The 27163-nt window shown below is 44.6% G+C and overlaps 1 protein-coding gene across 2 annotated transcripts in view; it reads left to right on the plus strand.

Moving 5' to 3' along the window:
• The window catches only part of plcb1 (phospholipase C beta 1), an 867193-nt gene that overhangs the window by 792277 nt on the left and 47753 nt on the right, over positions 1-27163 (plus strand). For both annotated transcript variants that reach the window (XM_043696584.2, XM_043696585.2), the window contains exons 29-32: positions 9092-9168; positions 9271-9360; positions 16216-16273; positions 25184-25270. In XM_043696584.2, the coding sequence (XP_043552519.1) occupies positions 9092-9168; positions 9271-9360; positions 16216-16273; positions 25184-25270 (312 nt within the window). The remainder of the gene's footprint in view (positions 1-9091; positions 9169-9270; positions 9361-16215; positions 16274-25183; positions 25271-27163) is intronic.

The raw sequence follows: 27163 nt of genomic DNA on the forward strand, positions 1-27163 counted from the left end.
CGCTCTCTGGACGAGCAATTCTCCTTCTGCCTTTCCCCTATCATCTCCCAGTAACACTTAACACATCCTAATGAGGGGGAAGTGATGGCCTAGTGGTATTAACACTGGACTCTTATCCCAGAGAGGAGACAGTAAGGTCTGCAGATGCTGGATTTTCCTGCTCCTCGGATGCTGTCTGACCTGCTGTGCTTTTCCAGCAACACACTCTCAACTCTTACCCCAGAGACACAGGTAATGTTCTGGGGACCTAGGTTTGAATGCCTCCACAGCGGATGGTGCAATTTGAATTCAGTAAAAATCTGGGATTGAGGGTATATGAAAACCATTGTTGATTGTCAGGGAAAACCCATCTAGTTCACGAATGTCCTTTAGGGAAGGAAACTTCTATCCTTACGTGGTCTGGCCTATATGTGACTCCAGACCCATAATAATGTGGTTGACTCTTAACTGCCCTCTGGGCAATTAGGGATGGGCAATAAATGCTGGCCGAGCCAGCGATGCCCTCATCCCGTGAATGAATAAGAAAACTAAGTAAAACAAAGAGCTGCAGGTGCCAGAAATCTGGAGCAGAAATTGCTGGAGAAACTCAGCCGGATTGGCATCATCTGTGCAGAGAGAAAGCAGAGTTAACATTTCGAGTCTGATATGACTCTTCTTCAGAATGCTCCCTTTTGGATAACAATCCGATTTCCTCTGCAATTCGTCGATTTTGGCTCCACCACACTTTCGGAAAGTGCATTCCAGATCGTAGAGTCATATAGCGCAGAAACAGAGCCTTCGGTCCAACCAGTCCCTGCTTCCCATAATCCCAAACTTGGCTGGTGCCACCTGTCTGCCCTGGGCCCATTACCCTCTACCGTAACTGCTCACTGTGTGAAAAAGATTGCTTCTTTTGCAAGTACCCAGTAGCAACTTGTACGATTGACAAGTTGCACTGCTGAAATTCACCAAGGATTCTTCAACAGCATGTTCCAGAACTGTCACCACGACCAGCTGGATGGGTAAGGACAATAAATAAACAGAACACAGAGCCAGTAAGGTAGCCATGCTGGACTATACAGAGAGAGAGAGAGAGATGACTGGTGGTGGTTTCACCTGAGGGTCAACATGCCTGAGCTCAGGGGAGAGGTTAAGGAGAAGAGACCTTCACCAGTTAGTGCGGGAATTGAGCCCGTACTGTTGGCAACACTCGACATTGCAAGCCACATATCCAACCAACCCCAGTAAATAACACAGACAACAGCATGTTAAATCACCTCCAGTTTAAGTGCTACTGTAACAGTTGTGGGGTCATTACAGTTGTCAAATTTTCATGATTTGGAGATGCCGGTGTTGGACTGGGGTGTACAAAGTTAAAAATCACACAACACCAGGTTATAGTCCAACAGGTTTAATTGGAAGCACACTAGCTTTCGGAGCGATGCTCCTATCACCTGATGAAGGAGCGTCGCTCCGAAAGCTAGTGTGCTTCCATTTAAACCTATTGGACTATAACCTGGTGTTGTGTGATTTTTAACGTCAAATTTTCAGCTATTCTCCCTAAATGCTCAATTAACAAAGATTCCACTGCAGTCAAATCATCCATTGCATGTGAATTGCTATGGGCCATTTGCACTGACATGTTATAAAAGGGCCTTTCTTAAACATCTTCAAAATAATTAAAAGCATCTGGGAATGTTCAATGAGTGGTGAAAAGGTTTCACCATGACAAATGATCCCAACCCATGATTTAACATGAGAAAAATAATTTTGCATTTTATGGCAAATTAGTCAGTCTACAAACTGGACAGTACTTAATAGTTTCAGTATCTTCCTTCTGATATCATTCTTTTCAAGCAGTTTGTTTCCCATTTTCCCCATTTAATGGTCATTCTTCTTTAATCTTGTGCGCTGTTCCTCCAAATTTCTCCTTTTCTTCATCCAGATATGCATTCCACACATAATCTTCATCCTGTCTTTCCCATTGTTGAAAGTGACATATCCACAATCTCAGATCTTCACGATCCAAGATCAATTTCCTCTAACTTCAATTTGCTTTGCAAACACACTCCCCACAACCATTTTCTTTTCAGGTCTGATTTGGAGATGCCGGTGTTGGACTGGGGTGTACAAAGTTAAAAATCACACAACACCAGGTTATAATCCAACAGGTTTAATTAGAAGCACCGGCTTTCGGAGCGCCGCTCCTTCATCAGGTGGTTGTGGAGGACACAATTGTAAGGCACAGAATTTATAGCAAAAGTTTACAGTGTGATGTAACTGGAATTATACATTGAAAAATACCTTGATTGTCTGTTGAGTCTTTCATCTGTTTGATGAAAGCTTTTTTAAAAGTTGGATTCTCAGGTTAACTGTAACAATTGGTGTTAGCTAGACAATATGTTGAAGGTGGAGAAAGTGAGGTCTGCAGATGCTGGAGATCAGAGCTGGAAATGTGTTGCTGGAAAAGCGCAGCAGGTCAGACAGCATCCAGGGAACAGGGGAATCGACGTTTCGGGCATAAGCCCTTCTTCAGGAATGGGGAAAGTTTGTTTTTATCTTAGCCTGCTGGACAAACTTTCCCCATTCCTGAAGAAGGGCTTATGCCCGAAACGTCGATTCCCCTGTTCCCTGGATGCTGCCTGACCTGCTGCGCTTTTCCAGCAACACATTTCCAATATGTTGAAGGTGTTAGCCCCCTGTGTTCTCTGTGTGATTTTTAACTTTTCAGGTCTGGTCGCATTTTGAACTCTGTCTTTGGTCTTTGCAGTTGAGCAGTTACATTTCTGATGTGACAGGTAGCCAGAATGCATCTGCATTACACACCAATTATAGCCATGTGTTCCTGAACAGGCTGTCTAGCTAATGAGCTCATTTCCCTTTGTTGTGGTGTCTTAGGTTATTATCTGTATTTACTGTGGATTTAATAACTTAGATATTGATAGGAACCGCATGGAGGGTTTCAGCTAGTTTGATTGTTAAAAGCAAGGATTGGAAATTTAAAATTGAGTCTTTGCTTGACAGGGAGCCCATGAAGGTCAGTGAACACATGAGGGATAGGTGAATAGAACATGGTGCCAGTCAGGACACAGGCAGCAAGCAATTCAAACCTCAAGTTTGAGTGCAACTTTAATAATTATTGGAACACTACAGTTGAAGAATTCTGAGCTATTCTGTCCCAAGCACTTTTGTCACAATGGTTCCACTGCAGTCAAACCATCTATTGTGTGTAAATTGCTATGGGTCATTTGCACTGACGTGTTATAAAAATGGCCTCTCTTAAATGTCTTCAAAATAATTAAAATGTAAGTCATTTTGGAGGTCATTATATTTGCAGAACTTTCAGCCATTCTGCCTGAAACTATATACAAGACTGGTCAGTGTATGTACAGAAGGATTGGAACTAGTACAGGGAAGGTTTACTGGACTAATATATAGAATGAGTGAGTTGCCTCATAAGGAAAGGCTAGACAGACTAGGCTGGATCCTGTGGAGTTTAAGAAAGTCAGAGGTAACTAAATTGAAACATATAAGATCCTGAGGGGACTTGACCAGGTAGCTAAAAAAAGGATTAGATTTCCTACAGTGTGGAAACAGGCCCTTCGGCCCAACAAGTCCACACCAACCCTCTGAAGAGTAACCCACCCAGACCCATTTCCCTCTGACTAATGCCGGGCAATTTAGCACAGCCAATTCACCTGGCCTGCACTGTGGGAGGAAACTGGAAAACACAGAGGAAACCCACGCAGACACAGGGAGACTGTGCAAACTCCACACAGACAGTCGCCCGAGGCCAGAATCAAACCTGGGACCCTGGTGCTGTGAGGCAACAGTGCTAACCACTGAGCCATAGTGCCACCTTCCTCTTGTTTCCTCTTGTAGGAGAACCTAGAACCAGGGTTCATCGCTTAAAAATGAGTGGTCATCAATTTAACACAAAGATGAGGAAACTTTTTTTTCTCAGAGAGCTCAGAGTCTTTGGAATTCCATTTGGCAAAGGACAGTGGATGCAGAATCGTTAATCATCTTTGAGACAAAGATAGAAAGGTTCTAGAATGCCAAGAGGGATGAAAGATTATCAGAGCATGTGCAAGAGTTGAAATTGAAATCAGATCAGCCGTGACCTTATTGAGTGCAGGAGCTTGAAGGGCCCAGTGGCCTACATTTGTTCCTTGTTTGTATGAAGCTTGGGTTTCAAGTCTGTCCAAAAATGTAGACAGATGATCCCAGCGAAGTCAGAGGTGCCAGTGTTAGGGTGGAGCATTTGAATGCATATCCCAACTTCCCTTGTGGCTGTATGCAAAGAATTCCCCACCCGCACCCATTATTTTGAAGAACACCAAGAGAGATATCTCAGGTGTCCTTGCCAATATTTAGTCATCAATCAGCCAAAAACGTGCTTCATTGTCTCTTGGGCTTTTTGATATGTTGGTGGTTACAGAAGGTGCTCTACAAATACAAGTCCTTTTTTTCTTTAAGAATCCTACCTGGCTCGCCAATCGATGTAGTCGTGGCCGAGTGGTTAAGGCGTTGGATTAGAAATCCATTGGGGTTACCCAGCGTAGGGTCGAATCCTGCCAACTACGTTGCGTGCTGCATTTCTTGCCGGCACAGTGGTTAGCACTGCTGCCTCACAGCACCAGAGACCCGGGTTCAATTCCCACCTCAGGCTGTGTGGAGTTTGCACATTCTCCCCGTGTCTGCGTGGGTTTCTTCCGGATGCTCTGGTTTCCTCCCACAGTCCAAAGATGTGCAGGTCAGGTGAATTGGCCATGCTTAATTGTCCGTAGTGTTAGGTGTAGGGGAATGGATCTGGGTGGGTTGTGGGTCGGTGTGGACTTGTTGGGCCGAAGGGCCTGTTTCCACAGTGTAGGTAATCTAATGTCACCTTCACCTTATTTTTCCAATTTTCTCTGCATACCAACACACCCCACGACCCTGCAAATTTTCTCCAGCCTCATACCAAGCTCTGTCGGTGAAAAAGGCCCCGTGTCACAGAAGCACAGGATTGTTATGGCCCCAAGGAAGAGATTCGGCCCATCGTGACTATACAAGCTCTCTTACCTAGTTTGGTTTGATTTAATATTGTCAGGTGTACCTAAGTACAGTGAAAAGTTTTGTTTTGTGTGTAGTTCATAAGCAGACCATAAGCATACAAAGATCATAGGGTGATTGAACAGAGCAAGGAATACAAGGTTACAGCTGCAGAGAAGGTAAACAAACAACAAGATCAACATTAGATTTTAAATTTGAGAGGTCCATTCAGCAGTCTTATAACAGCAGGAAAGAAGGTGTTTTTGAACTAGTCATCTGCCATTTCCCCAAATCCCTAAGCACCATTTTTATCCCAATAACCATCTAATGCCCCTCTTGAATGCCTCAATTGAACCTGCCTCTGCCATATTTCCATCTCGGCATACCTCGACACGGTCCTGTCCCCATTAGTCCAAGAACTCCCCACCTACGTTCGTGACACCACCCACGCCCTCCACCTCCTCCAGGATTTCCGCTTCCCCGGTCCCTAACGCCTCATCTTCACCATGGACATCCAGTCCCTGTACACCTCCATCCCCCATCACGAAGGACTCAAAGCACTCCGCTTCTTCCTTTCCCGCCGTACCACCCAGTACCCTTCCACCGACACCCTCCTTCGACTGACCGAACTGGTCCTCACCCTGAACAACTTTTCTTTCCAATCCTCCCACTTTCTCCAAACAAAAGGAGTAGCCATGGGCACCCGCATGGGCCCCAGCTATGCCTGCCTCTTCGTAGGGTATGTGGAACAATCCATCTTCCGCAACTACACTGGCCCCACCCCCCATCTTTTCCTTCGCTACATAGATGACTGTATCGGCGCTACCTCGTGCTCCCACGAGGAGGTTGAACAGTTCATCCACTTCACCAACACCTTCCACCCCGACCTCAAATTCACCTGGACAGTCTCGGACTCCTCCCTCCCCTTCCTAGACCTTTCTGTTTCTATCTCAGGCGACCGAATCAACACGGACATCTACTACAAACCAACCGACTCCCACAGCTACCTGGACTACACCTCCTCCCATCCTGCCCCCTATAAAAACGCCATCCCATTCTCCCAATTCCTTCGTCTCCGCCGCATCTGCTCCCAGGAGGACCAGTTCAAAATACGTACAACACAGATGGCCTCCTTCTTCAAGGACCGCAATTTCCCCCCCGACGTGGTCGACGGTGCCCTCCACCGCATCTCCTCCACTTCCCGCTCCTCTGCCCTTGAGCCCCGCCCCTCCAACCGCCACCAGGACAGAACCCCACTGGTCCTCACCTACCACCCCACCAATCTCCATGTACAGCGCATCATCCGCCGTCACTTCCGCCACCTCCAAACAGACCCCAGCACCAAGGATATATTTCCCTCCCCTCCCCTATCAGCTTTCCGTAGAGACCACTCCCACCGCGACTCCCTTGTCAGATCCACACCCCCCACCGACCCAACCTCCACTCCCGGCACCTTCCCTTGCAACCGCAGGAGGTGCAACACTTGCGCCCACACCTCCCCCCTCACTTCTCTCCAAGGCCCCAAAGGAAACTCCCATATCTGCCACAGATTCACCTGCACCTCCACCCACATCATCTACTGCATCCGCTGCAGCCGGTGTGGCCTCCTCTATATTGGGGAGACAGGCCGCCTACTTGCGGAGCGATTCAGAGAGCACCTCTGGGCCACCCGGACGAACCAACCCAACCACCCTGTAGCACAGCATTTCAACTCCCCCTCCCACTCCACCGAGGATATGCAGGTCATTGGACTCATCCACCGCCAAACCACAACAACGCGACGGTCGGAGGAGGAGCATCTTATCTTCCGACTGGGAACCCTCCAACCACAGGGGATGAACTTGGACTTCACCAGTTTCTTCATCCCCCCTCCCCCCACCTTGTCTCAGCCGAATCCCTCCAGCCCGGCACCGCCTTCCTGACCTGCAGTCTTCTTCTTGACCTCTCCGCCTCCATCCTACTCCGACCTATCACCCTCACCTTGACCTCTTTCCACCTATCACATTTCCAACGCCCCTCCTCCAAGTCCCTCCTCCCTACCTTTTATCTTCTCCTGCTGAACACTCTCTGCTCATTCCTGAAGAAGGGCCTGTGCCCGAAACGTCGAATCTCCTGTTCCCTGGATGCTGCCTGACCTGCTGTGCTGTTCCAGCAATAAAGTTTCAACATATTTCCAGGCAGTGCATTCCACATCCTAACTACTCTCTATGTGACAAAAAAACTTTTTTACACATCAGCCGTGCTTCATTTGCAAGTCGCTTTAAATCATAGACTTCCTACAGGGAAGAAACAGGCCATTTGGTCTATTGAATTCATACTGGCTTTCTCAAGAGCATCACGGCCAGACTCACAACCCCCACATTTCCCACGGCTAACCCACACATCTCTGAACACTATGGGCAATTTAGCATAGCCATTCTGCCCTAATATACTCATCTTCAGACCGTGGGAGGAAACCAAAGCAAACTCACACAGACACAGGGTGAATGTCCAAACCCCACAGAGACAGTCGCCCAAGGCTGGAATTGAACCCAGGTGCCTGGTGCTGTCAGGTAGCAGTGCTAACTACAGAGCCACCATGTCACCTCAAATTTAACCCTCTTATTCATTTTTCTTAGTATGACCTGGAACACTTCTCTCTCTCTATTCTGTACAGTCCACATGTGATTTTGAAAAGCTATATCTGATCCCCTCACAGCCTTTTTTTTCTCCAGGGAGAACAGTCCCAACGTCTTTCATCTATCCTCATAGCTGAAGTTTCTCATCCCTGGAAGCATTCGTGTAAATCACTTCTGCTCTGTCTCCAATGCATTTATATCTTCCTAATAAAGGGTAGTACCCAGAAATATAGGAAAAGGGCTAGACTATTCAGCCTCTTGTATTTGCTATTCAGTGAGATTGTAACCAATCTGCATCCTCACTCCATCCGCTTGGTTTAGTCACGTGATCATTGGGGGGCATGTTTCCTTACAACAACAATAAATTTTAAATGACCAGATGTCAACTCAAAAGACATTCTGTCTAGCATGTCATTAAACTGCATTGTGCATGACTCTCAGCGTCGATGTGTTACCTTGGCTGTAAGTTGCAATAATTGGTTAGTGACATCAAGCAGCATGACCCTTACCTTGTTTGAAAAAGGCAAAATACTGACTTGTACTTAACCAGTCCACACTTGCAAAATCCTAACCAAAACTTCTTCTCTTTGATGTGATTCCACAAATGGGCAGCACTTGCCAAACAATCTTGAGTGTGCTGATAGCTACAGTAGCAACTAATTTCAGATGGTCATCTGAGCTTGAAATGTAGGTTATGTCTTCTTGCAAGGAGCAACATACATTCATATCAAGGGACCTGTTACCTACAAACAACAAATGATATGTTCAAATGTTTTAACTTGCTCTTTGAATATCCATGGAGTTTATGGGGTCTCTAAATCATCACTGCCTCCTCCATGGTACTGTTCCCTTCAGTATTAATCGAGTTGTCAACCCTTCCGCACCTTTTTCTCCTGTTACGCAAATTATTATTATCATTTGAAATGTGAAGCTCAAACCCTCCAACCCATGTCATTTTTGAGAGGCAATTAATGCGTAAATGCAGCAAATTCCTGCCAAAAAAGGGATGTGGCCAAAGACAAGAGATCACCTTCTTAAAACTACTGGCGGAAAACCACAACTCAAACAATTACTTCCATTTAACCACACATCTACTCTGTGCCTGAAGTATAAATAGCAGCAAGTGTCAATTGCTTTACCATTATTCTGTCAGCAGATTCTAGCCCAATAGTTGTATGGTTGGGATGAAATATTATCAGAGATATACAGGAATATAGAGTTGAGGTTCAAATTGGATCAGCCGTGTTCCTGTTCAACGGAGGAGCAGACTTGAAGACCCAAGCAACCAACTCTTGTTCCTTCCTCATATGTTCACTTAGAAATGAAGGTATCTAGTCTTATAAAGGGACGTATCTGAGAAGTGCAAACATTATCCATTCTCTCTTGATCTCTCACAGGAAAGTAGGACCTCAGTAACCCTGCCATAAAGTTCACCTGTTGTTGACTTCTAATTTTCACAGCTTGTGCAAAAGCTGACAGAAATCGCTGAGGAATGCCAAGCCAACCAGTTGAAGAAACTGAGGGAGCTCTGTGAAAAGTAAGCCCCTGACATACAACTTTCATAACTTTTATGTCTCCGGCTAATCTCCGGCTGAAATTTGCGAAGGCGAGTCAATGTTTCCTCTGCTGTTCTTTCCAGGGAGAAGAAGGAACTGAAGAAGAAGATGGACAAGAAGCGCCAGGAGAAGATAACGGAGGCGAAATCGAAAGACAAAAACCAGATGGAAGAGTGAGTCGATCTCAGTCTGTGCATGAGATGCGTTGTTTCGGTCTTCAGGGTGGCTTTGATGGTCGCCTGCCGGCAAAGTCTCTGTGCTTTTGCTTTGAAATGTTAATACTGTTTTAAAGATGTGGAGCCAGGGAGAGCAGAGAGCGACACTTTAGAGTCCCCATCCACCGCAAACCCCACCCCTCCCCGACCCATCCAGGAGTTGTCTTTCAAGGTGGTGAGCAACACAATCTTTCATTCCTCAAATGGAAGAACTGTCCCTGGAGGTCAACAGAGAAGTTGCCACCATCCCCATTCACGTACCACCTCTTATTTCAAACGAGTTAGTGCCAGCTGATCTAACTCATTCAGACTGCCTGGCTGAAGATTTCTGAATGCTCCCCATTGTCCACTCTTGAAGGATTAATAAGGGGCAGAATTCCACAAGTTGCCTCAGCTTGGCTTGAATGCGTCCAGTTCCTGGCAAAAGCTTGACGATTAAGTTGAACTTAAAAGCAACCTCTTCTTTCAAAGACGTTACTAGCCACACTAAGGTCCTTCTGTGGCAGAGGGAGACCTGGTGAGAGGGAACCTTCTCAAAAGAAATGTTTAATCAAGAGGGAAATTTCAAGTCGCACTTGGTCTTCCTCAAAATGTATGATAAGACAGAAATTGTTTCCCTTTGTGGCAGTGGACAAAGACTTGGCTTTTGTCACAAGGATTAAAATATTCCCTTTGAAAGAAAACCACACATTTATGTGGTGCCCATGAACCACGCAATAAAGAACTTTGCCTCACTCAAATTGTCTTCAGGAGCAAGTAACTCCTACTCTTCGACTAAGATCCTCAGTCAGTGACCTTGGCATTTAAGACAGACATGAGCAGTTTTATCTTTTTATTCATGACAGACAAATAGACTGTATTTTCCAAAGCGTAGGCAATTGCTGTAGATCCTCAATTGCTGGTTGTCAGCTCAGAAGGTTATCTCATTTTCCAGCAGTGTCCATCAAAAGAGCCGGAAGGCTGACGATGAACGTTTTGAAAATTGTTTCTGCTCATGTGTCGGCCAGTTTCTCCCAAATGATAGTGTTTGATGGAGCACCATTTCAGAAAAATAACAGTGGCGCTCCAAAGGCTTTCTGTATTGTTTCTTTTAAAAGGGAACTGCATGGCGAGTTCAGGGGGAAATGTAGTGGTCAGGGGAAAGGGTAGGGGCTCCGGGACTATTTTCATATTGCCGTGTTATTGTCGTTTAATTATTTATAGAAGCATAGGAACAGGAGTAGGCCGTTCAGCCCCTCAAGCCTTTTTCCACCACTCATTGAGGATCATTGGTAATCTCTGACCTAACTCCATATACCTGCCATACCTGAGGTCTGCGGAGTTCACACAACTATTATATGATCAGGTCTCACATCGCTCTTAATTACTGTCTTCCCATTGATAAGGTACCACAGTCATTTGATCTTAAAAGTACACAAGGAAGCCATTCAGCCTACCTCTCCTGTACCAGCTCTTTGAGAGAACTATTGTGTACTTTGCCTTTAAAAAAGTTCACCTTTGAGATAGAAACTTCTTCAGCCAGAGAGTGGTGAATCTATGGAATTCACTGCTACTGAAGGCTGTGGAGACCCGGTCATTGAGTGTACTTAAGAGGGAGATAGATAGGTTCTTGAATATCAGGGAGATCAGGGGTTAGGGGGAGAAAGCAGGAGAATGAGGTTGAGAAACTTATCAGCCATGATTGAATGGCGGAGCAGACTTGATGGACTGAATGGCCTAATTTTTGCTCCTGTGTTTAATGGTCTTAAGGACCCCACGTGCTGTCTGTATACAATGTTGTGACTCTGTCTGAGAGTTCATCTGCTTTGGATCTGCAACCAGCACTCTCAGAAATCAGTTCTTTTTAATGTTTGATTTTTAATGTGTTTTACTGTTTTAAATAAGCTAACTCCTGGAGTTAATTAATCCCTGACAAACAAGTGATCAAGAGACTATAATCACTGAAATGGCAGAGTCCAAATTGTTCCACTTCCTTGCCCCTTTTCCAACAACCGTGCAATTCTTTATTTCCCCTGTAGCAACTCATCCCGTTCCCTTTTGAAGGATCCCTTCGCCGTTTTTGTGGCAGAGCTTTCCAAGTTTGTCGTTTTTTGCAAATTTCTTAAGGCATTGTATATGTGGGGTCAGTTCAGTCAGTTATAGCCTCATTTGGAAAAATGCAACAGAGAGCATTTCTCTTGGTTACGCAGGGTTCTGTGATTCTGAGGTCAGAGTAGGTAAACCCAAAAATCCTGCCCTGCCAAAACTGAAGCTGAAAGGAACGTCTTGAGAATAAAATTCAGTTCTTTTTTATATATATAATGGTGTGGCTTCCAACAGAACTCTGTCATTGCAAGTGTGATAATAAACCAAGGCTCCACATTCATAGACACAGCAGGATGGGAGTGATAGTAGCAGTTTGTTTGCCTCTTTCTTCCTGGCGGAGATTACGGAGTCTGTAAATAGCTCACTGCCATCTCTGCGTGTGTGTCTCAATACCTAAACAATTGGCAAATAACCACCTCCCGAATCTGCTGTGGCTTTCCTGAGATCCAGCTGTGCCGTGTGTGATTGGAAAGGTTTTCTTTTCCTGCGAATGCTGCAGTTCATTGTCCAAGGATTTAATTCCGATTGTAATTTAAATCAAATACAAGAAGCTGTTCTGCTCTGAACGTGAACATCTGATGCACTTTGTGAGTTTTGTTGCCTTTTCTGTGGGGTGGGTAATATCACAATCTGCCCTACACCCCCTACACCTTTGTATAATTCTGTCTCTGTGGTTGTTTTATCTCTGAAGTATATTTGCTGTCCCCTTAATCCTGCGCATCAGTGTTGGCAGAAACCTATGGGATGGCAGTGAGCTGTCTAAATGCATTAAAAACTGAAAGAACTGCTGATGCTGGACATCAAAAAACAGAAACAAACATTGCTGGAAAAGCTCAGCAGGTCTACAAGCATCTTTGGGGAGAAATTAGAGTTAACATTTCGGGTGACCCTTCCTCACAAATGCTTAATGTATTATTAGTTGACTTGTGACGCTGTTGCTGACCATAATTTGGGACGTTACACAGGCTTTGTTGGTGTCACAACCATAGACATTGGTCCGAGTTTTCTGAGTAGGGTAGTGGTGAACATCAGGAGCCTGGACCAGCACCACTTACGTGTCAACATCTTCATGCTCAGGTTCCACAGAGAATTGACCCTGCCCCCAAAGTCTCGTGCTTGATGTCTCGATCATGCCCAGAGATTTGCTTCCTTACAAAGGTAGAGCAAGAATAGGCCATTTGGCCCTTCAGCTCTGCTCCTTCATTCAGAGTGACCACAGCTGGTCCTCTGTCTCAGCAAATCACATCATAGAATCCTTACAGCATGGAAGCAGGCAATTGGCCTATTGAGTCCACACCGCCCCGTCCGAAAAATATCCCACCCAGACCCATCCCCCTATCCCTGTAATTGCACATTTCCCATGACTGAGCCACATCCCTGGACACAATGGGGCACTTTACTGGGCTAATCCACCCTAACGGTCTTTGGACCGTGGGAGGAAACCGGAGCACACCCACGTAGACACGGGGAGAATGTGCAAACTCCACACAGTCAGTCATCCGAGGCTGGAACCGAACCCAGGTCCCTGGTGCTGTGAGGTAGCAGTGCTAACCACTGAGCCACTGTATTCGTGATTTCTTCACATATTCCTTGATGCCATTAAAATCTAAAAAAAAAATCTTTCTTTCTGATATACTTGATCTCCACAGCCCTCTGTGGTAGAGAATTCGACAGGTTCTCAGTCCTTTGTGTGATAAAATGTTTCCTCATCTCAGTCCTAAATGTATCCATAGACTTTGACCCCTAGTTCTGGACTCCCCAGCCAGGAAAAACATCCTACATGCATGCAATCTTTGCAGCCCTGTGAGAATTTTCTGAATTTCACTCAGATCCCCTCTCATCCTTCTCATCTCAATATAAATGCCGGCCCAGTAATAGAGTCATAGAGATGTGCAGCACAGAAACAGACCCTTCGATCCAACTCGTCCATGCCAACCAGATATCCTAAACTGATCTAGTCCCATTTGTAGTATTTGACCCATATCCCTCTAAACCCTTCATATTCATATACCCATCCAGATGCCTTTTAAATGCTGGAATTGTGCCAGCCTCCACCACTTCCTCTGGCAGGTCATTCCATACACACACCACCCTCTGTGTGAAAAAGTTGACCCTTAGGTCCTTTTATATCTTTTCCCTCTCACCTTAAGGCTATGCCCTCTAATTTTGAACTCCCCTATCCTGGGAAAAAGTCCTTGCTTATTCACCCTATCCATACTCTCATGGTTTTATAAATCTTGATAAGATCATCGTTCAGCCTCCGACACTGCAGGGAAAATAGCCCCAGTATATTCAACTTCTCCCTGTCACTTAAACTCTTGTAAATTTTTTCTGCACCCTTTTAAGTTTAACAGGAGACCAATCTCCCTTCATAGGACAGTCCTGCCATCCCCAATATAAACCTAGTTAAACCTCTGTTGCACTCCCTTAATGGCAAGTCAATCCTTTATTTGGTAGGGAGACCAAAGCTGCATGCAGTACTCTAGGTGAGGTCTCACCAAAGTAAGACATCCCTACTTCCAAACTCTTGCAGTGAAAGCCAATATACCATTTGCCTTCCTAATTGCTCACTGCACCTGTCTGTCTATTTTTATTGACTGGTGCACAAGGACTCCTAGATCACGTTGTACAGCTACACGTCCCTACAGCTCACCATTTAAATAATACACTTCCTATTTATTTTTCACACCAAAGTGTACAACTTGACATGTGGGAGGTGATTGACAGTGGAAGTTGGACTTGTCCTCTATCGTACACAAGATGTATTTAAAAGCCAAGTTGCACTAACCCTCCCACATCCCACACCCAGATCCCATTCCTCACAAAAAAAATGCGACTCATATTTGAAATTGCTGTCAGTGGAGAATGCATTAGCCCCACCACCGAACTGAAGATCTGCCCCATTGCACGTTTCACTGAGAAAGTATAAACGCAGTCCTTTTAAAGAATGTCCAATCTCTCAATGCTGTTCTTCATGATTGTTTAGTCTATTCCTGATGAAGGGCTTTTGCCCGAAACGTCGGTTTTCCTGCTCCTCGGATGCTGCCTGAACTGCTGTGCTTTTCCAGCACCACACTAATCCAGAATCCTAGAAAGGTCACGTCAATGCAATTCTCAAGAAAATATCTGCTGAATGCAGAATTCTGCTATCCATCATAATTCTAATCGTCACTGTTTCACTCATGGAACAATTGCCACAAAATTGACAAACACATGATATTTTAGGCTGATGTGAGGAGACTGGGAAAACTGGGATTGTTCTCCTTACAGCCGTGAAAGTTCAGAGGAACTTTCATCGAGGTGATCAGAATTATGTGGGGATTCGGATAGAATAGATGGTGGCCTGAGGATCAATAATTAGAGGACACGATTCTAAAAGGATTGACGAAAGGACCAAGTAGGAAATGAGGTGTTTTTTTTCAACACAGCGTGTTATGGTTTCAAATGGTTTAGATTAGATTAGATTAGTTTAGACTCCCTACAGTGTAAAAACAGGCCCTTCGGCCCAACTAGTGCACACCAACCCTCTGAAGAGTAACCCACCCAGACCCATTCCCTGCATTTACCCCTGCACCTAACTCTATGGGCAATTTAGTCTGACCAATTCACCCTAACCTGCACATCTTTGGACTGTGGGAGGAAACTGGAGTACCCAGAGGAAACCCATGCAGACATGGGGAGAATGTGCAAACAATGATGGAACCAGATTCGATAGTGACTTTCAAAAGGGAATTGGATGTATAAACAATTGTGCACTCGTACAGCACTTGAATGTTGATGAAAAGAGTGATGTGTGGCCAGATCTTAACCACCGTGCCCTCTTCAGGACAAATGCAAGAATGTCACATTTCAGACCATCACAACAACTTATACTGCAGGAGGAAAGGATGTTGATTGGTTGGCACGTTGACATCGTTTGGCCAAAGCATTCTCATGGACAATCAGCCAAGCTTGCAATGCAGCTCATTTACACCTGCAATGTGTATTCAAATGCAGAGACCCATTCTCTGTAAACAAAAGGAAAATGTTCAAGCCTTGCATCTTTCTTTTTGACTCACAAGTAGCATTGGGAGTCCATAGTTCTTTACTATTTTCTCCATGGCAATGCCCCAACCAATCAACATCCTTTCCTCCCACAGTACAAGTCGTGCTGGTCTGAGACGTGGCATTCTTCACATCCTTTCTGAAACATGCAAGTTGTAAATCTTCAGCAATGAGATACTCTCTTCAGCATGTTCAATTTGAAGATATCCTTCGGAATTGCTGGGATATGGTGAACATACAGAAGAGTGGGAATGGTTTTTCAAAATATCGCTTGCAAAGGATAAAATTGATGTATTAGGCTTAGACAAAGGTGCGTTTTGATGAATAGAACAATGGCTAAAAACATTGAAGGTATTGTGAAGATGGTTAACATAAAGGATGTTTACTTTTCTGGCCTTTTGTGCACAGGAAGTTAGATCTACGATTGTAGAGGACACATTAGCTGTAGACTGATTGAATAATAGTCACAGTTGTGAATTGTATCTGAGCATCACTGAACTAATTCTTTGTAACCTCATGTTCAGTTCACATGACTGACTCAGAACATTAAGGATTATTCTTTTCAAAGATCTGTCACTTGAATTTGTACTGACGCTGTCGTGCTAGAGATTAATACAGGCAGACCAAACAAATGTATCGTGCATTGAATTCAACACCTGAACACATTTTACTATCTGATTGCAGGGAGAAGACTGAAATCATCCGATCTTACATTCATGAAGTGGTGCAGTCAATCAAAAGGGTACGTAGCAAATATTGTTTTATAGAATCCGGACAGTGTGGAAATAGGCCCTTTGGCCCACGACCCCCCCAAACCCATTCCCATTATCCTTTATTCACCCCTGACTAATGCATCTCACCTACACATCCCTGAACACTGTGGGCAATTTAGCATGGCCAATTCACCATAACCTGCACATCTTTGCATTGTGGGAGGAAACTGAAGCACACAGAGGAAACCCACGCAGACACGGGGAGAACGTGCAAACTCCACACAGATAGTTACCCCTGAAGCTGGAATCAAACCTGGATCCCTGGTACTGTGAGGCAGCAGTGCTAACCACTGAGCCACAGTGCTACCCAGTAGATTTCAAGTCTATGTCCCTCAAGCTGAGGCTTTGTAAATGCTTTACCTTTTCTGATGCCCTTTTGAAGGTGACAGAACCTGATGTTTTTCTATTTTTGGTCAATGCCATCAGGGATCCCACTGTGAGGCTGGAGGTATAGCTCTCTATGTATAACCTCAAACAACCTCCTGGTCCCAATACTAAAACAATGGATATGTTTTATATCCATTGCCCTATTACAGACATATTCGGAGTCTGTGTACTTGACAGTGGTGAGTCATAGAGAATTGTGTTCAGTCATTGAATAGGTTGTTGTCTTTGATTCCCTCCCATGTCCCTTTTTGCATATTTTGGACAGCTTCAATGTGAATGTAAACATTTTAGATTAGATTACTTACAGTGTGGACACAGGCCCTTCAGCCCAACAAGTTCACACCAACCCTCCGAAGACAACCCACCCAGACCCATTCCCCTACACCTAACAGTACAGGCAATTTAGCATGGCCAATTCACCTAACCTGCACATCTTTGGACTGTGGGAGGAAACCCACGCAGACACAGGGAGAATGTGCAAACTCCACACAGACAGTCGCCCGAGGCTGGAATTGAACCCGGATCTCTGGCGCTGTGAGGCAGCAGTGCTAACCACTGTGCCACCCTTCCAATCAACCTCTGGAGCAGGTGGGGACTTGAACCCAGGCCTCCTGTCTGAGAGGTAGGGTCATTACCACTGCATCACATTCATTGTTCACCTCATGGTGATTAGTTTGTACCGTGTCAATTTAAAAGTTTATTTAGACATAAGGCCTTATCAACCTATTCTGTTTATTTTTGTTGCAATGCTGCCACACATTTTTCTGAATGGACTGCTGCTTGAGAGCTCTCCTAACCCTATTATTCATTCATGGGATGAGGGGGTCTCTGGCCAGGTCAGCATTTATTGTCCATTCCTAATTACCCAGAGGGCAGTTAAGAGTAACTACTTTGCTGTGAGTCTAGAGCCACATGTAGGCCAGACCAGGTAAGGACGGCAGATTTCTTAATGTCTACGGTCATTAATGAGCCAGGTGGGTTTTCACAACTATCAACAATTCTTGCTAGACCTTTTGTTCCAGATTGTTTGTTAATGAATTCAACACGTTGTGTTGGGTTTTGAACCCATGCCTCCAAAACACTTAGACTGGGTTCTGGATTGGTAGACCAGTGACATTATCAGTATATCTGATTAAAAGGCATTGTAAAATTTATGCAGTCTTCAGCAGCAGTGGGCATCTGGAACATTGGTGATGGACAATAAATGCCTAGCCAGAAACACCCTCATCCCGCGAATGAATAAAATAAGACAGGACGCCACTGGATAGGCTGTTCAGCCCAGGATGTCTTTGCTGACCATGCTGCCATTCTAAGATCATCCCACTTGCCTGCACGTGATCTATATCCCCCTATGCCCTGCCTGTACATGTGCCTGTCTAAATGCCTATTAAATGTTGTTATCATATCTGCTCCCAGCACCTTCCCTGGCACCATGTTTCAGGCACCTATGAACCTCTGTGTAAAAAACGTGCCTTGCACATCTCCTTTAAACTTTCCCCCTTGCACGGTGACTCATTGGTTAGCGTTGTTGCCTCACAGCACATGGGACCCAGGTTCGATTCCAGCTTCGGATGACTGTCTATGTGGAATTTGCATATTCTCCCCTTGTCTGAGTGGATTTCCTCTGGGCGCTCCAGTTCCCACCCACGGTCCAAAGCTGTGCAGGTTAGGGTGGACTGGCCAGGCTAAATTGCCCATAGTGTTCAGGAATGTGTGGACTGGGTACATTAGTCATAGGTAAATGTAGGGGAAGAGGTCTGAGTGGGACTTTGGAGGATTGGTGTGGACCTATTGGGCCAAAGGGCCTGTTTCCACACTATAGGGATTCCATGATGCACGTTGAACCTATGCCCTCGAGTATTTGAGATTTCCACCCTGGGAGAAAAGACTCCAACTACCAAGCCTCTGATAATTTTATATACTTTTATCAGGTTGCCCCTCAGCCTCTGAAGCTCGGGTGAAAATAATCCAAATTTGTCCAACCTCTCCTTGTCGCTAAAACACTCCAATCCCGGTGCCATCTTGGTAAACCTCTTTTCAATGCTCTCCAATGCGGCCATAGGCCTCCTGTAGGAAGGCAGAAGGATGCCAGTTCCTCTTTCCTGTTTTAAGTCGGGAAGATTTGGGGAAAAAAAACTTTAAGCCTTTGGTGTTCTTATGTACAAATTATATGAACTGATTGTACGATGTGTTTGCAAACAACTGTTGAGCACTATTTGCTAACCCTGCAGTGACTGTATCTGATTACTGTATGTGGACAATTTCATCAAGAATCATATTTACACAGCATTCTGACTGCCAAAGGGAGAATTAAACAGACAAAGACATGAAGTGAAACAGTGTGTATAAATAGGATATATGCATATATATAAAAAATAAGGAAAGGTAACTGATGCATATCAATGAAGAAGACAATCATCTCAACTAATCGTGGGTTCCAGCTTTGTTCTCATTCTGGCTTCACCTGTGTGTCCAGCAGAGGGAGCCAGCTCCACAGGGAATGATATTCTTCATTTGATGGGCCCTGACTGATAAAGTACAGGGTCTGTAGAGAACGAAGCTAAGACTGAAGAGAAAGCTGATCACGTGGATCTTCTGAAAGGTCGTGTTTCTCTGGAAAATGAATCACATCCACTCCCCAGCAGGATTATCAATCTTGAGTATTTTTGCTGGGTCTTATAAAACAGAGCCAAGTCTGAGAAGACCTGAGACACTCCATCTCTGCCAATTCCCGCTCCGTGCCCTTCCTGGGAAATGTTTGCCCCCTTTGGTTGTTGTTCCCACAAAAGGTGCTTCCCACTAACTGGCGGACAGCCTCCCATTTTCAGGTTGGCAGAAATCAGCCATTCTGGTCACTTGGCATTTTGCTTCAATGACATCAAGGGCATTTTGATTCTTCAATCTGATTTGATCTGTGTCTTTGCTAACCTTCATTTTAGAATTATAGAATGCCAACAGCGCAGAGAGAGGCCATTCAGCCAATTAAGTCTGCACTGACCCTCCAAACAGCATCCCACCCATCCCTATCCCCGTAACCCCATATTTCCGTGGCTAACCCACCTAGCCTGCACATCCCTGGATATTATGCAAATCCCTGGATATTATGGCCAATCCACCCTAACCTGCACATCTTCGGGCTGTGGGAGGAAACTGGAGTACCCGGGGGAAATCCACGCAGACGCTGGGAGAACGTGCACTGACACACAGTTACCTGAGGGTTGTGTTGAACTGGTGCTGTGAGGCAGCAGTGCTAACCACTGAGCCATCCATTGCTCTGTAAACAAAATGTTTGGCAAGCACGTTTGTGGAAGATAATACAGGTATTTTTGCTAGCATGGGACTGTTGGGCCAAATGGCCTGTTTCTCAGAGCCTGTGTAAGCTTGAACGCAAACCATTTGGTGTGGGTCCATCAGAAACGCAGTGTCTTTGACCCTTTATTGAATCTCCAGTTTGGGTGTATCAAGCTTAACCTGACCCTGTCAAATCTTATTTCAAAGTTAGGTTGGACCCTACACTGTACATCTTGCTCACGCTGACAACTGTCTGTTTCAGCAACATCCAAGAAATCCCATTTTGGCTTCAGTTTCACTGCCACACATACCCCAAAGTTAAAAATCTCACAACACCAGGTTATAGTCCAACAGGTTTATTTGGAAGCACTAGCTTTCAAAACGCTGCTCCTTCATCAGGTAGCTGTGGGGAGCAGGATCATAAGACACAGAATTTATAGCAATCGTTATAAATTCTGTGTCTTATGATCCTGCTCCCCACAGCTACCTGGTAAAGGAGCAGCCCTCCGAAAGCTAGTGCTTCCAAATAAACCTGTTGGACTATAACCTGGTGTTGTGAGATTTTTAACTTTGTCCACCCCAGATCAACGTTGGCACCTCCAAATGACACATAGCCCACTCACTGAAATGGCCACATCGAAATTCCACACCCATTTGGAACTGATCCAACTTTGTTCCCTTGCACTGATTTTGTTTGTCTCACTCGCCATTGGCTAGAACAGGGAATTTACAAACTCCGTGTCCTATGTGATCCTTGGCTGAGCCTCCAACACTCATCATCTTTGTTTTGTAAAGAACGACTTCCTTTCACCTCCATTAGAAAACACCTTTCTGCCTCCAGCCTGTGCTAATCTGCTGCTGGAGCAGGCATGGATGCTTTTGACACTTTCAGACACACAGTATTAAAAGTAGTCGCGTGGTCACATATTGCTAAGAAAGAAAACTTTCTGACTTGCACTCATCGGGGCAATTCACAGGCTTAGCCATGTAGAGAGAAAATAAGTGCAAGAGAGAAGACTGCTGATTGGTTGGCAAGTGGATTCTGATTGGCAGAGGCATTGCTATGGAGAGTGCAGCAGTTAGATGACTGACGAGTTTCACTTAAATAACTAAATCAGGCTGGTTGACTCTGATTTATCAAAGCATTACCCTGAGAAATGAGCCAGAGAGTAGCTGTTACTTGTTTTATTGAGTCACAACAGGGCCTTGTATATGTAACTTGCAGTATACCCATGTGTACCACACAACAAACCCGACTGACGGTCCTAATGTGGTTCCCAGTGTATCGCTTCACACCTTCCGGATTATTTGACAAGTTCTGTACAATCGTGGAATCACATCTAATATTGGACAATTTGGTTTGGGTTTTGCAACTCCCTCCCCAATAGTATTGTGAGTGGTCCTGCACGCCAAGGACTGCAATGATTAAGAAAACAGCTTATCAATGCCCTGTCCAGGGAAATTAGGAATTGACGTTGAATGCTGACCTCACCAGCAATGCCCACAGTATATGGACAAATAATCTAACAAAATTAGGGCGGCACGGTGGCTCAGTGGTTAGCACTGCGGCCTCCCAGCACCAGGCACCCGGGTTAGATTCCAGCCTCAGGCGACTGTGTGGAGTTTGCACGTTCTCCCCGTGTCTGTGTGGGTTACCTCTGGGTGCACCAGTTTCCTCCCACAGTCCAAAGATGTGCAGGTTAGGTGGATTGTCCATGATAATTGCCCGTAGTGTCCAAGGATGTGCAGTTTAGATGGGTTAGCCGTGGGAAATACAGAATAAGTGGGTGGGGTACTCTCCAGAGGGTCAGTGTGGACTCAATGGGTTGAATGATTTGCTTCCATACTATTCTGTACTGCCAAGCAATGTTCATCTGACTGGTATTCCATGCAGCACCTTAATCTTGGCCTCTTGACTACTAGACAAATGGCGCCAACATCAGTCCTCCTGAGGTTGACCATTTGCATTGTGGGATATTGACCAACCCTGTACAGACGGATTTGGAGCATCCTGATCTTTCACAGCCTAATTCCAATACACACTGGGGATTACGCCCAGAGTAGCCTCATTCTAGTGGATGCAATGATAATATTGTTAATCCAGAAGCACATTCTGGAAGAGTGTGTGTTCCAATCCCACTGTGGCAGAGGGTGGTAATTTGAGTTCAAAGAAAAGAAAAGTCTGAAACTAAAAAACACTACCGTGTAAGCAATTGTATAAAAGCCCATCTGGTTCATTTTTGTTTGGGAAGGAAATCTAGTTTAACCTACATGTGATTCCAAACTCTCAGTAATGTGTTTAACCCTTAACTCCCAGCAGGGCAATTAGGGGTGGACAATGAATGTTGGTCTGACCAGCAATGCCCACAAAAAGGTCAAAGGGCATGCTCATCAAAAAGGTCAAAGGGCACGTCACCAGGTTGCACCAATGGGCCACACTGAGTGACCATGACATCACCTCCGGTGTTGCTATAGAGAGGAGGTTCACTTCCACAGAGAAACATGAACCAATGCAGAGATGAAAGAATGAAATGGCATTAACCTCTGCAGAAATGAATATCTTGCAAGTTGTATTTTTAACCTGGAATCTGCATCAGTTCACAGGATCCTTCGTTCCCAAAATGTTTAAATCAGAACCATCTGTCTCAGCCTGAAAAAGCAAAATGAGGAATGTGGGCTGTTTATTTTGGGAGACACTCTAATGTGGCTTCCTTATGAGGCTGGAGACATTTCAATGACGTAAACAGAACAGGGGATCATTTTTCAGCCGTAACTGTGAACGTTTTGAAAGAGTGAAATTCTGACAAGCAACGTTCATAATGAGGTGTTTTTGCGGTGAGTTTTGAAGTTACCGTGAAAATACCTCCTTCTGAACCTCTCCCCTCGCCTGTGGTGTGGTGACCCCCAGGTTAAAGTCACCACCAGTTGTCCCTCTCACTCTACGAGAGAGCAGCCCTTTGGTCTGATGGGACTATGACGATTACCAAGAGCAATAACAAACATTTTAACATGTGGCAGACTTAATGGCCATGGCTTACACACGAGTTTTAAACAGGAAATGCAAAACATAGAAAGTATGAGAACTTTTTTTCTTCCAGGTAAGTTCAGTTGTGTCAGAAATTGTTATTTGGGTGGAAACATGTAACCATATGATGTGGGCTACAACATCTCATCGCGCCTGTACTGCCTTTGAGATCGTATGCACTGTCCACTTCGGCCAGACACCATTGACACTTTTTGTAGTCACTCATGGAATGTGGGCGTTGCTGGGCAATATTTATTGCCCATCCCTAGTTGCCTTCTTGAACCCGTTGCAGTCCACCTGCTGTACACAGATCCACAAATAGGGAGTGAATTCCAGGATGTTGACCCAGTGACAGTGAAGGGACAGCAATATATTTGCAAGGCAGGATGGTGATTGGCTTGGGGGAGAACTTGCCGGTGACGATGTTCCCATGTATCTGCTGCTGTTGACCTTCTAGGTGCTAATGGACATAGGTTTGGAAGGTGGTGTCTAAGGCTCATTGGTGATGCTGCTGCTGATGGTGACAGACACTTGTGGTTGTGAGTTGGAGAGTTACCTCAATAGGTGGTTGCTACTTTTCAAATCGAACTTTGACATCTGTTGGAGGGATTTTGTTTTTTCCATTTCTAATGGAAAGGACCATCAACTTCAAAGCTAATAACAAAAACCCCTGGAGTTAGGGTAGAGGGTTTAGTCTAGGTGGGATGCTGTTTGGAGGGTCACTGTGGACTAATGGGCCAAATAATCTGCTTCCACACTGTAGGGATTCTACTCTGAGCTTCCACTACAGTACTCAGACATATAGTAGCTGCGTTTGTGTGAGCCACCATGGCTACAGTCACAAGAGGGTGAATGGATTGGCCTAGCACTTCCATGTTGGAAAGCATGGTCTCCCAGCTCTATGCCAAGTGTTGTATGATGGTGTAGATTCCACATCAGACTGGCCTGTCCTTTTCAGGCATCACAACATGTAATATTCCAATATTCCACCTGAACTTCAATCATCCGCTTGTATAGCAGTTATCTATCTATAATTTACAATAAGATCAATAAATACAGAATTCAGACTTTAAGTTTGTGATATTGCAGCCTAATAAATAAACTTCAAGATATCTGTGTCACAAGAACCCTACTCTGCCGTATACTTACATGGACTAACACAGAAAACCTGAAACTGCATCACTATGCCCCGTGTCAAGTTTGCACTAGACTTCTTGCTGACGGTGACCCCAGCTTTTCTGACAGGCTTCAAAATGCAAGGGAGAGCGAAGTGCTAGTTTGATGCGTTGAAGAGCTTGCAGTGTGTGAGCCTTTTGTTAAGTGCATGAGGCTGTATTGGGGAATATGAATGTTGGATGAGTTGGAGTCCTGATTATTACAGATAGGTGGCGTATTGACCTCCATGACTACTGCACTATCCAATTCCTCTTCGCCCAGGTCTCCAGTGTAGTATCATGCTCTCTCTTGTGTTTTCATTGATTCCCTGGTCAGATTTGCTTCTTGCCTGACTACCAGCGCTTATTCCAGTCACATTGTACTTCTGTCAAAGAGGGGTCAGGTGGTTCTAAGTGGGGCTTAACAAATGGCAAATTTTAGGGACCCTCCAAGTGAAAATGCTCAGCCTTCCACCAGATAGAATCTCTACAGGTCATCAAGTCCACATTGACCCTTTGAAGAGCATCCTGCCCAGACTCACACACCAACCCTACCCCTGTAACCCCACATTTCCCTTACCTAAGCATACTAGCCTACACATCTCTGGACACTGTGGGTAATTTAGCATAGCCAATCCACCTATTGTTGGTCTGTGGGAGGAAATCGGAGCACCCAGAGGAAACCCATACAGTCACCCAAGGCTGGAATTGAACCCAGGTCCCTGTGAGGCAGCAGTGCTAGCCACTGAGCCACCGTGTCTCACAAATAACTGAGAAGCAGCAGGACAGGCAAAGACATGTTGATGGTGAGAATGCATCACCTGAGCTGCAGTGCTGTCTGCATTTTGTTAAACAGTCTCCTGCTAATCACAGTTTGCGATCCCTGTGACTCTCGGGTGCGATTTTTCTAACATAGCCCGTCAGACACCCTTGTCGTGTGTGATCGTGTCTTACCACTAATCTGGAATGAATCATCACTCTTTCCACAGATGGCACTTCACATTTGTTTCTTGTTTCCCCAGTTGGAAGACGCGCAGAGCAAAAGGCAAGAGAAGTTGGTGGACAAACACAAAGAAGTGCGTCAGCAAATTCTGGACGAGAAACCTAAGGTACAATTCCGTGTCTGGAACTGGCTAAAGTATAGAACTAAATAATACATGATTAAGGGGCTATCAATAATATACCCAAGAAACCTCCAAGAATGAAGCAGAAATGTTGCATTTAGAGGGCCTTTTGTTTACAGTTGTTATCCTCTGCTGCTCTAAGATGGATGTTAGGTATGTTAAGGGTGAGCTGTGATCTGTCAGTCAGAATTGAGTGCCTGTTATATTCAATTTTACTCCATTCCCTTACATTTCTGTGGTCTAACGTGGTCAATACATGCACACCTTAATCCACGCTGAAGGATATGAACACTCACACTCAAGATGGAAGAGAAAGTGTTCACTCGATTGGTCCGGGGATTAGGGTGCGAGGAATGAGGTGTTGACCTTTGATGAGTAGCTGAGTAAATTGGGCCTATACTCTCTGGATTCTAGAAGAACCAGAGAGGAGTGAGAGGTGAAACATACAAGATTTTGGAAGGTCCTGACAGGGTAGATGTTAAGAAGTTGTTTCTGCTGGTCAAGGAATCTTAAGATAGTGGGGAGGTGCAGAGAGTAGTGGGGAAAGAGTCTCAAGATAAATGGTTGATCGTTTCAGACTGAAATGAGGAGAACTCACTTCATGAATGACATGGATTTCATGGAATTTGGATTGACCATTCTTGAACATATTTAAGGCCAATTTAGGCAGGACGGGAAGCAGGCAGGAAAATGCAGTTGAAGCCTAAAGACCCAGTTGTGACTATACTGGATGGTGAAACAGGCTCACTGGACTAAATGGTCTCTGCCTGTTACTATTTCTTGATGTTTCAGAATTAATCTTATCATTTTGTGTTGCAATTATTGTGTGGGTTTTGACTGTTTCTATTCCGAGGAATTTATAACATAAGGCACTGAAAAGTGCGTGACTTATTGATACATTCATATAATTTTTAGGTTTGGGATTTTCAAACTAGTGGCATGGGGTATTGGTTACTTTTGTGAAGGTCTTTTTTAAAATATATAGTCACAGTGTCTTTTCTGGAACCATGACCTAATCCAGTATGTATTGGAGAACAGAAGACGACAAGCCCCCTGGACTTTTACGAAAAGATTGTTGATACAGTGAGGGGTTGGGGAAGTGTTCACATTGATAGGCATTAGCTTGCTTTTGGTTTAGAATAATAAAAAATTGATCGTAGCTTAAAAAATTCAAAGACTGAGAGCTTTTAGGGCAGTTTTTTTGAAGGAGACCTGTCTCGAGTCGAAAGCAAATACAATTTCTCTCTTAGCAAGGAGGTTAAGACGGTTCAGGGAAAGCCCCATTACTTGGTGTGAGAGTTTCTGTTTGGTCAGAAACTGGCAAATATTTAAAACATTCAGAATATCTAAGTTTCCGAATTTGAGAGTATTTATGTAAGAAGACTTCACAGTTTACAAGACAGAAGATGTTAAGTCAAACTCAAAGATTTGATTCAGAAGGGCCATTACTCTAGCTTTCATGCTGTAAATTTGTGGAATAAATGAGACATTATTCTGCTGTGTGTTTAAGATCTTTCAAACATGTATTCTATGTTTAAAGAGCTTGGTTCAGATTATATTTGTTTCTTTTTTGTGATAAGCTTCTGATTAATGGTTAAAGAAAATGCTCACTGAGGTAAAGAGTTCTATTGTGCTCTGTGCTGACTACCAATATTGAGGGAGAGGATAAAGTGAAGTTTCTAATCAGCCTATACAGAGATGTTATGACATAACTCTGGAGTTGGTGGGGCTTGAACGCAGTCCTCTTGGCTTAGAAATAAAGATACTACCACTGTATCACAAGAGCCCCTGAGAGATTGAAATGAATTGAGTTAATAAACCCAAGCCAGCAGGTGAGGGAGAAACCATGGTGCAGAGCTTTACTTTGCAGTAAGAGTT

Source organism: Chiloscyllium plagiosum, unplaced genomic scaffold (genome assembly GCF_037043375.1).
Source record: "Chiloscyllium plagiosum isolate Xiang-an unplaced genomic scaffold, Cpla_swu_hap1 HiC_scaffold_10, whole genome shotgun sequence".
NCBI lineage: Eukaryota > Metazoa > Chordata > Chondrichthyes > Orectolobiformes > Hemiscylliidae > Chiloscyllium > Chiloscyllium plagiosum.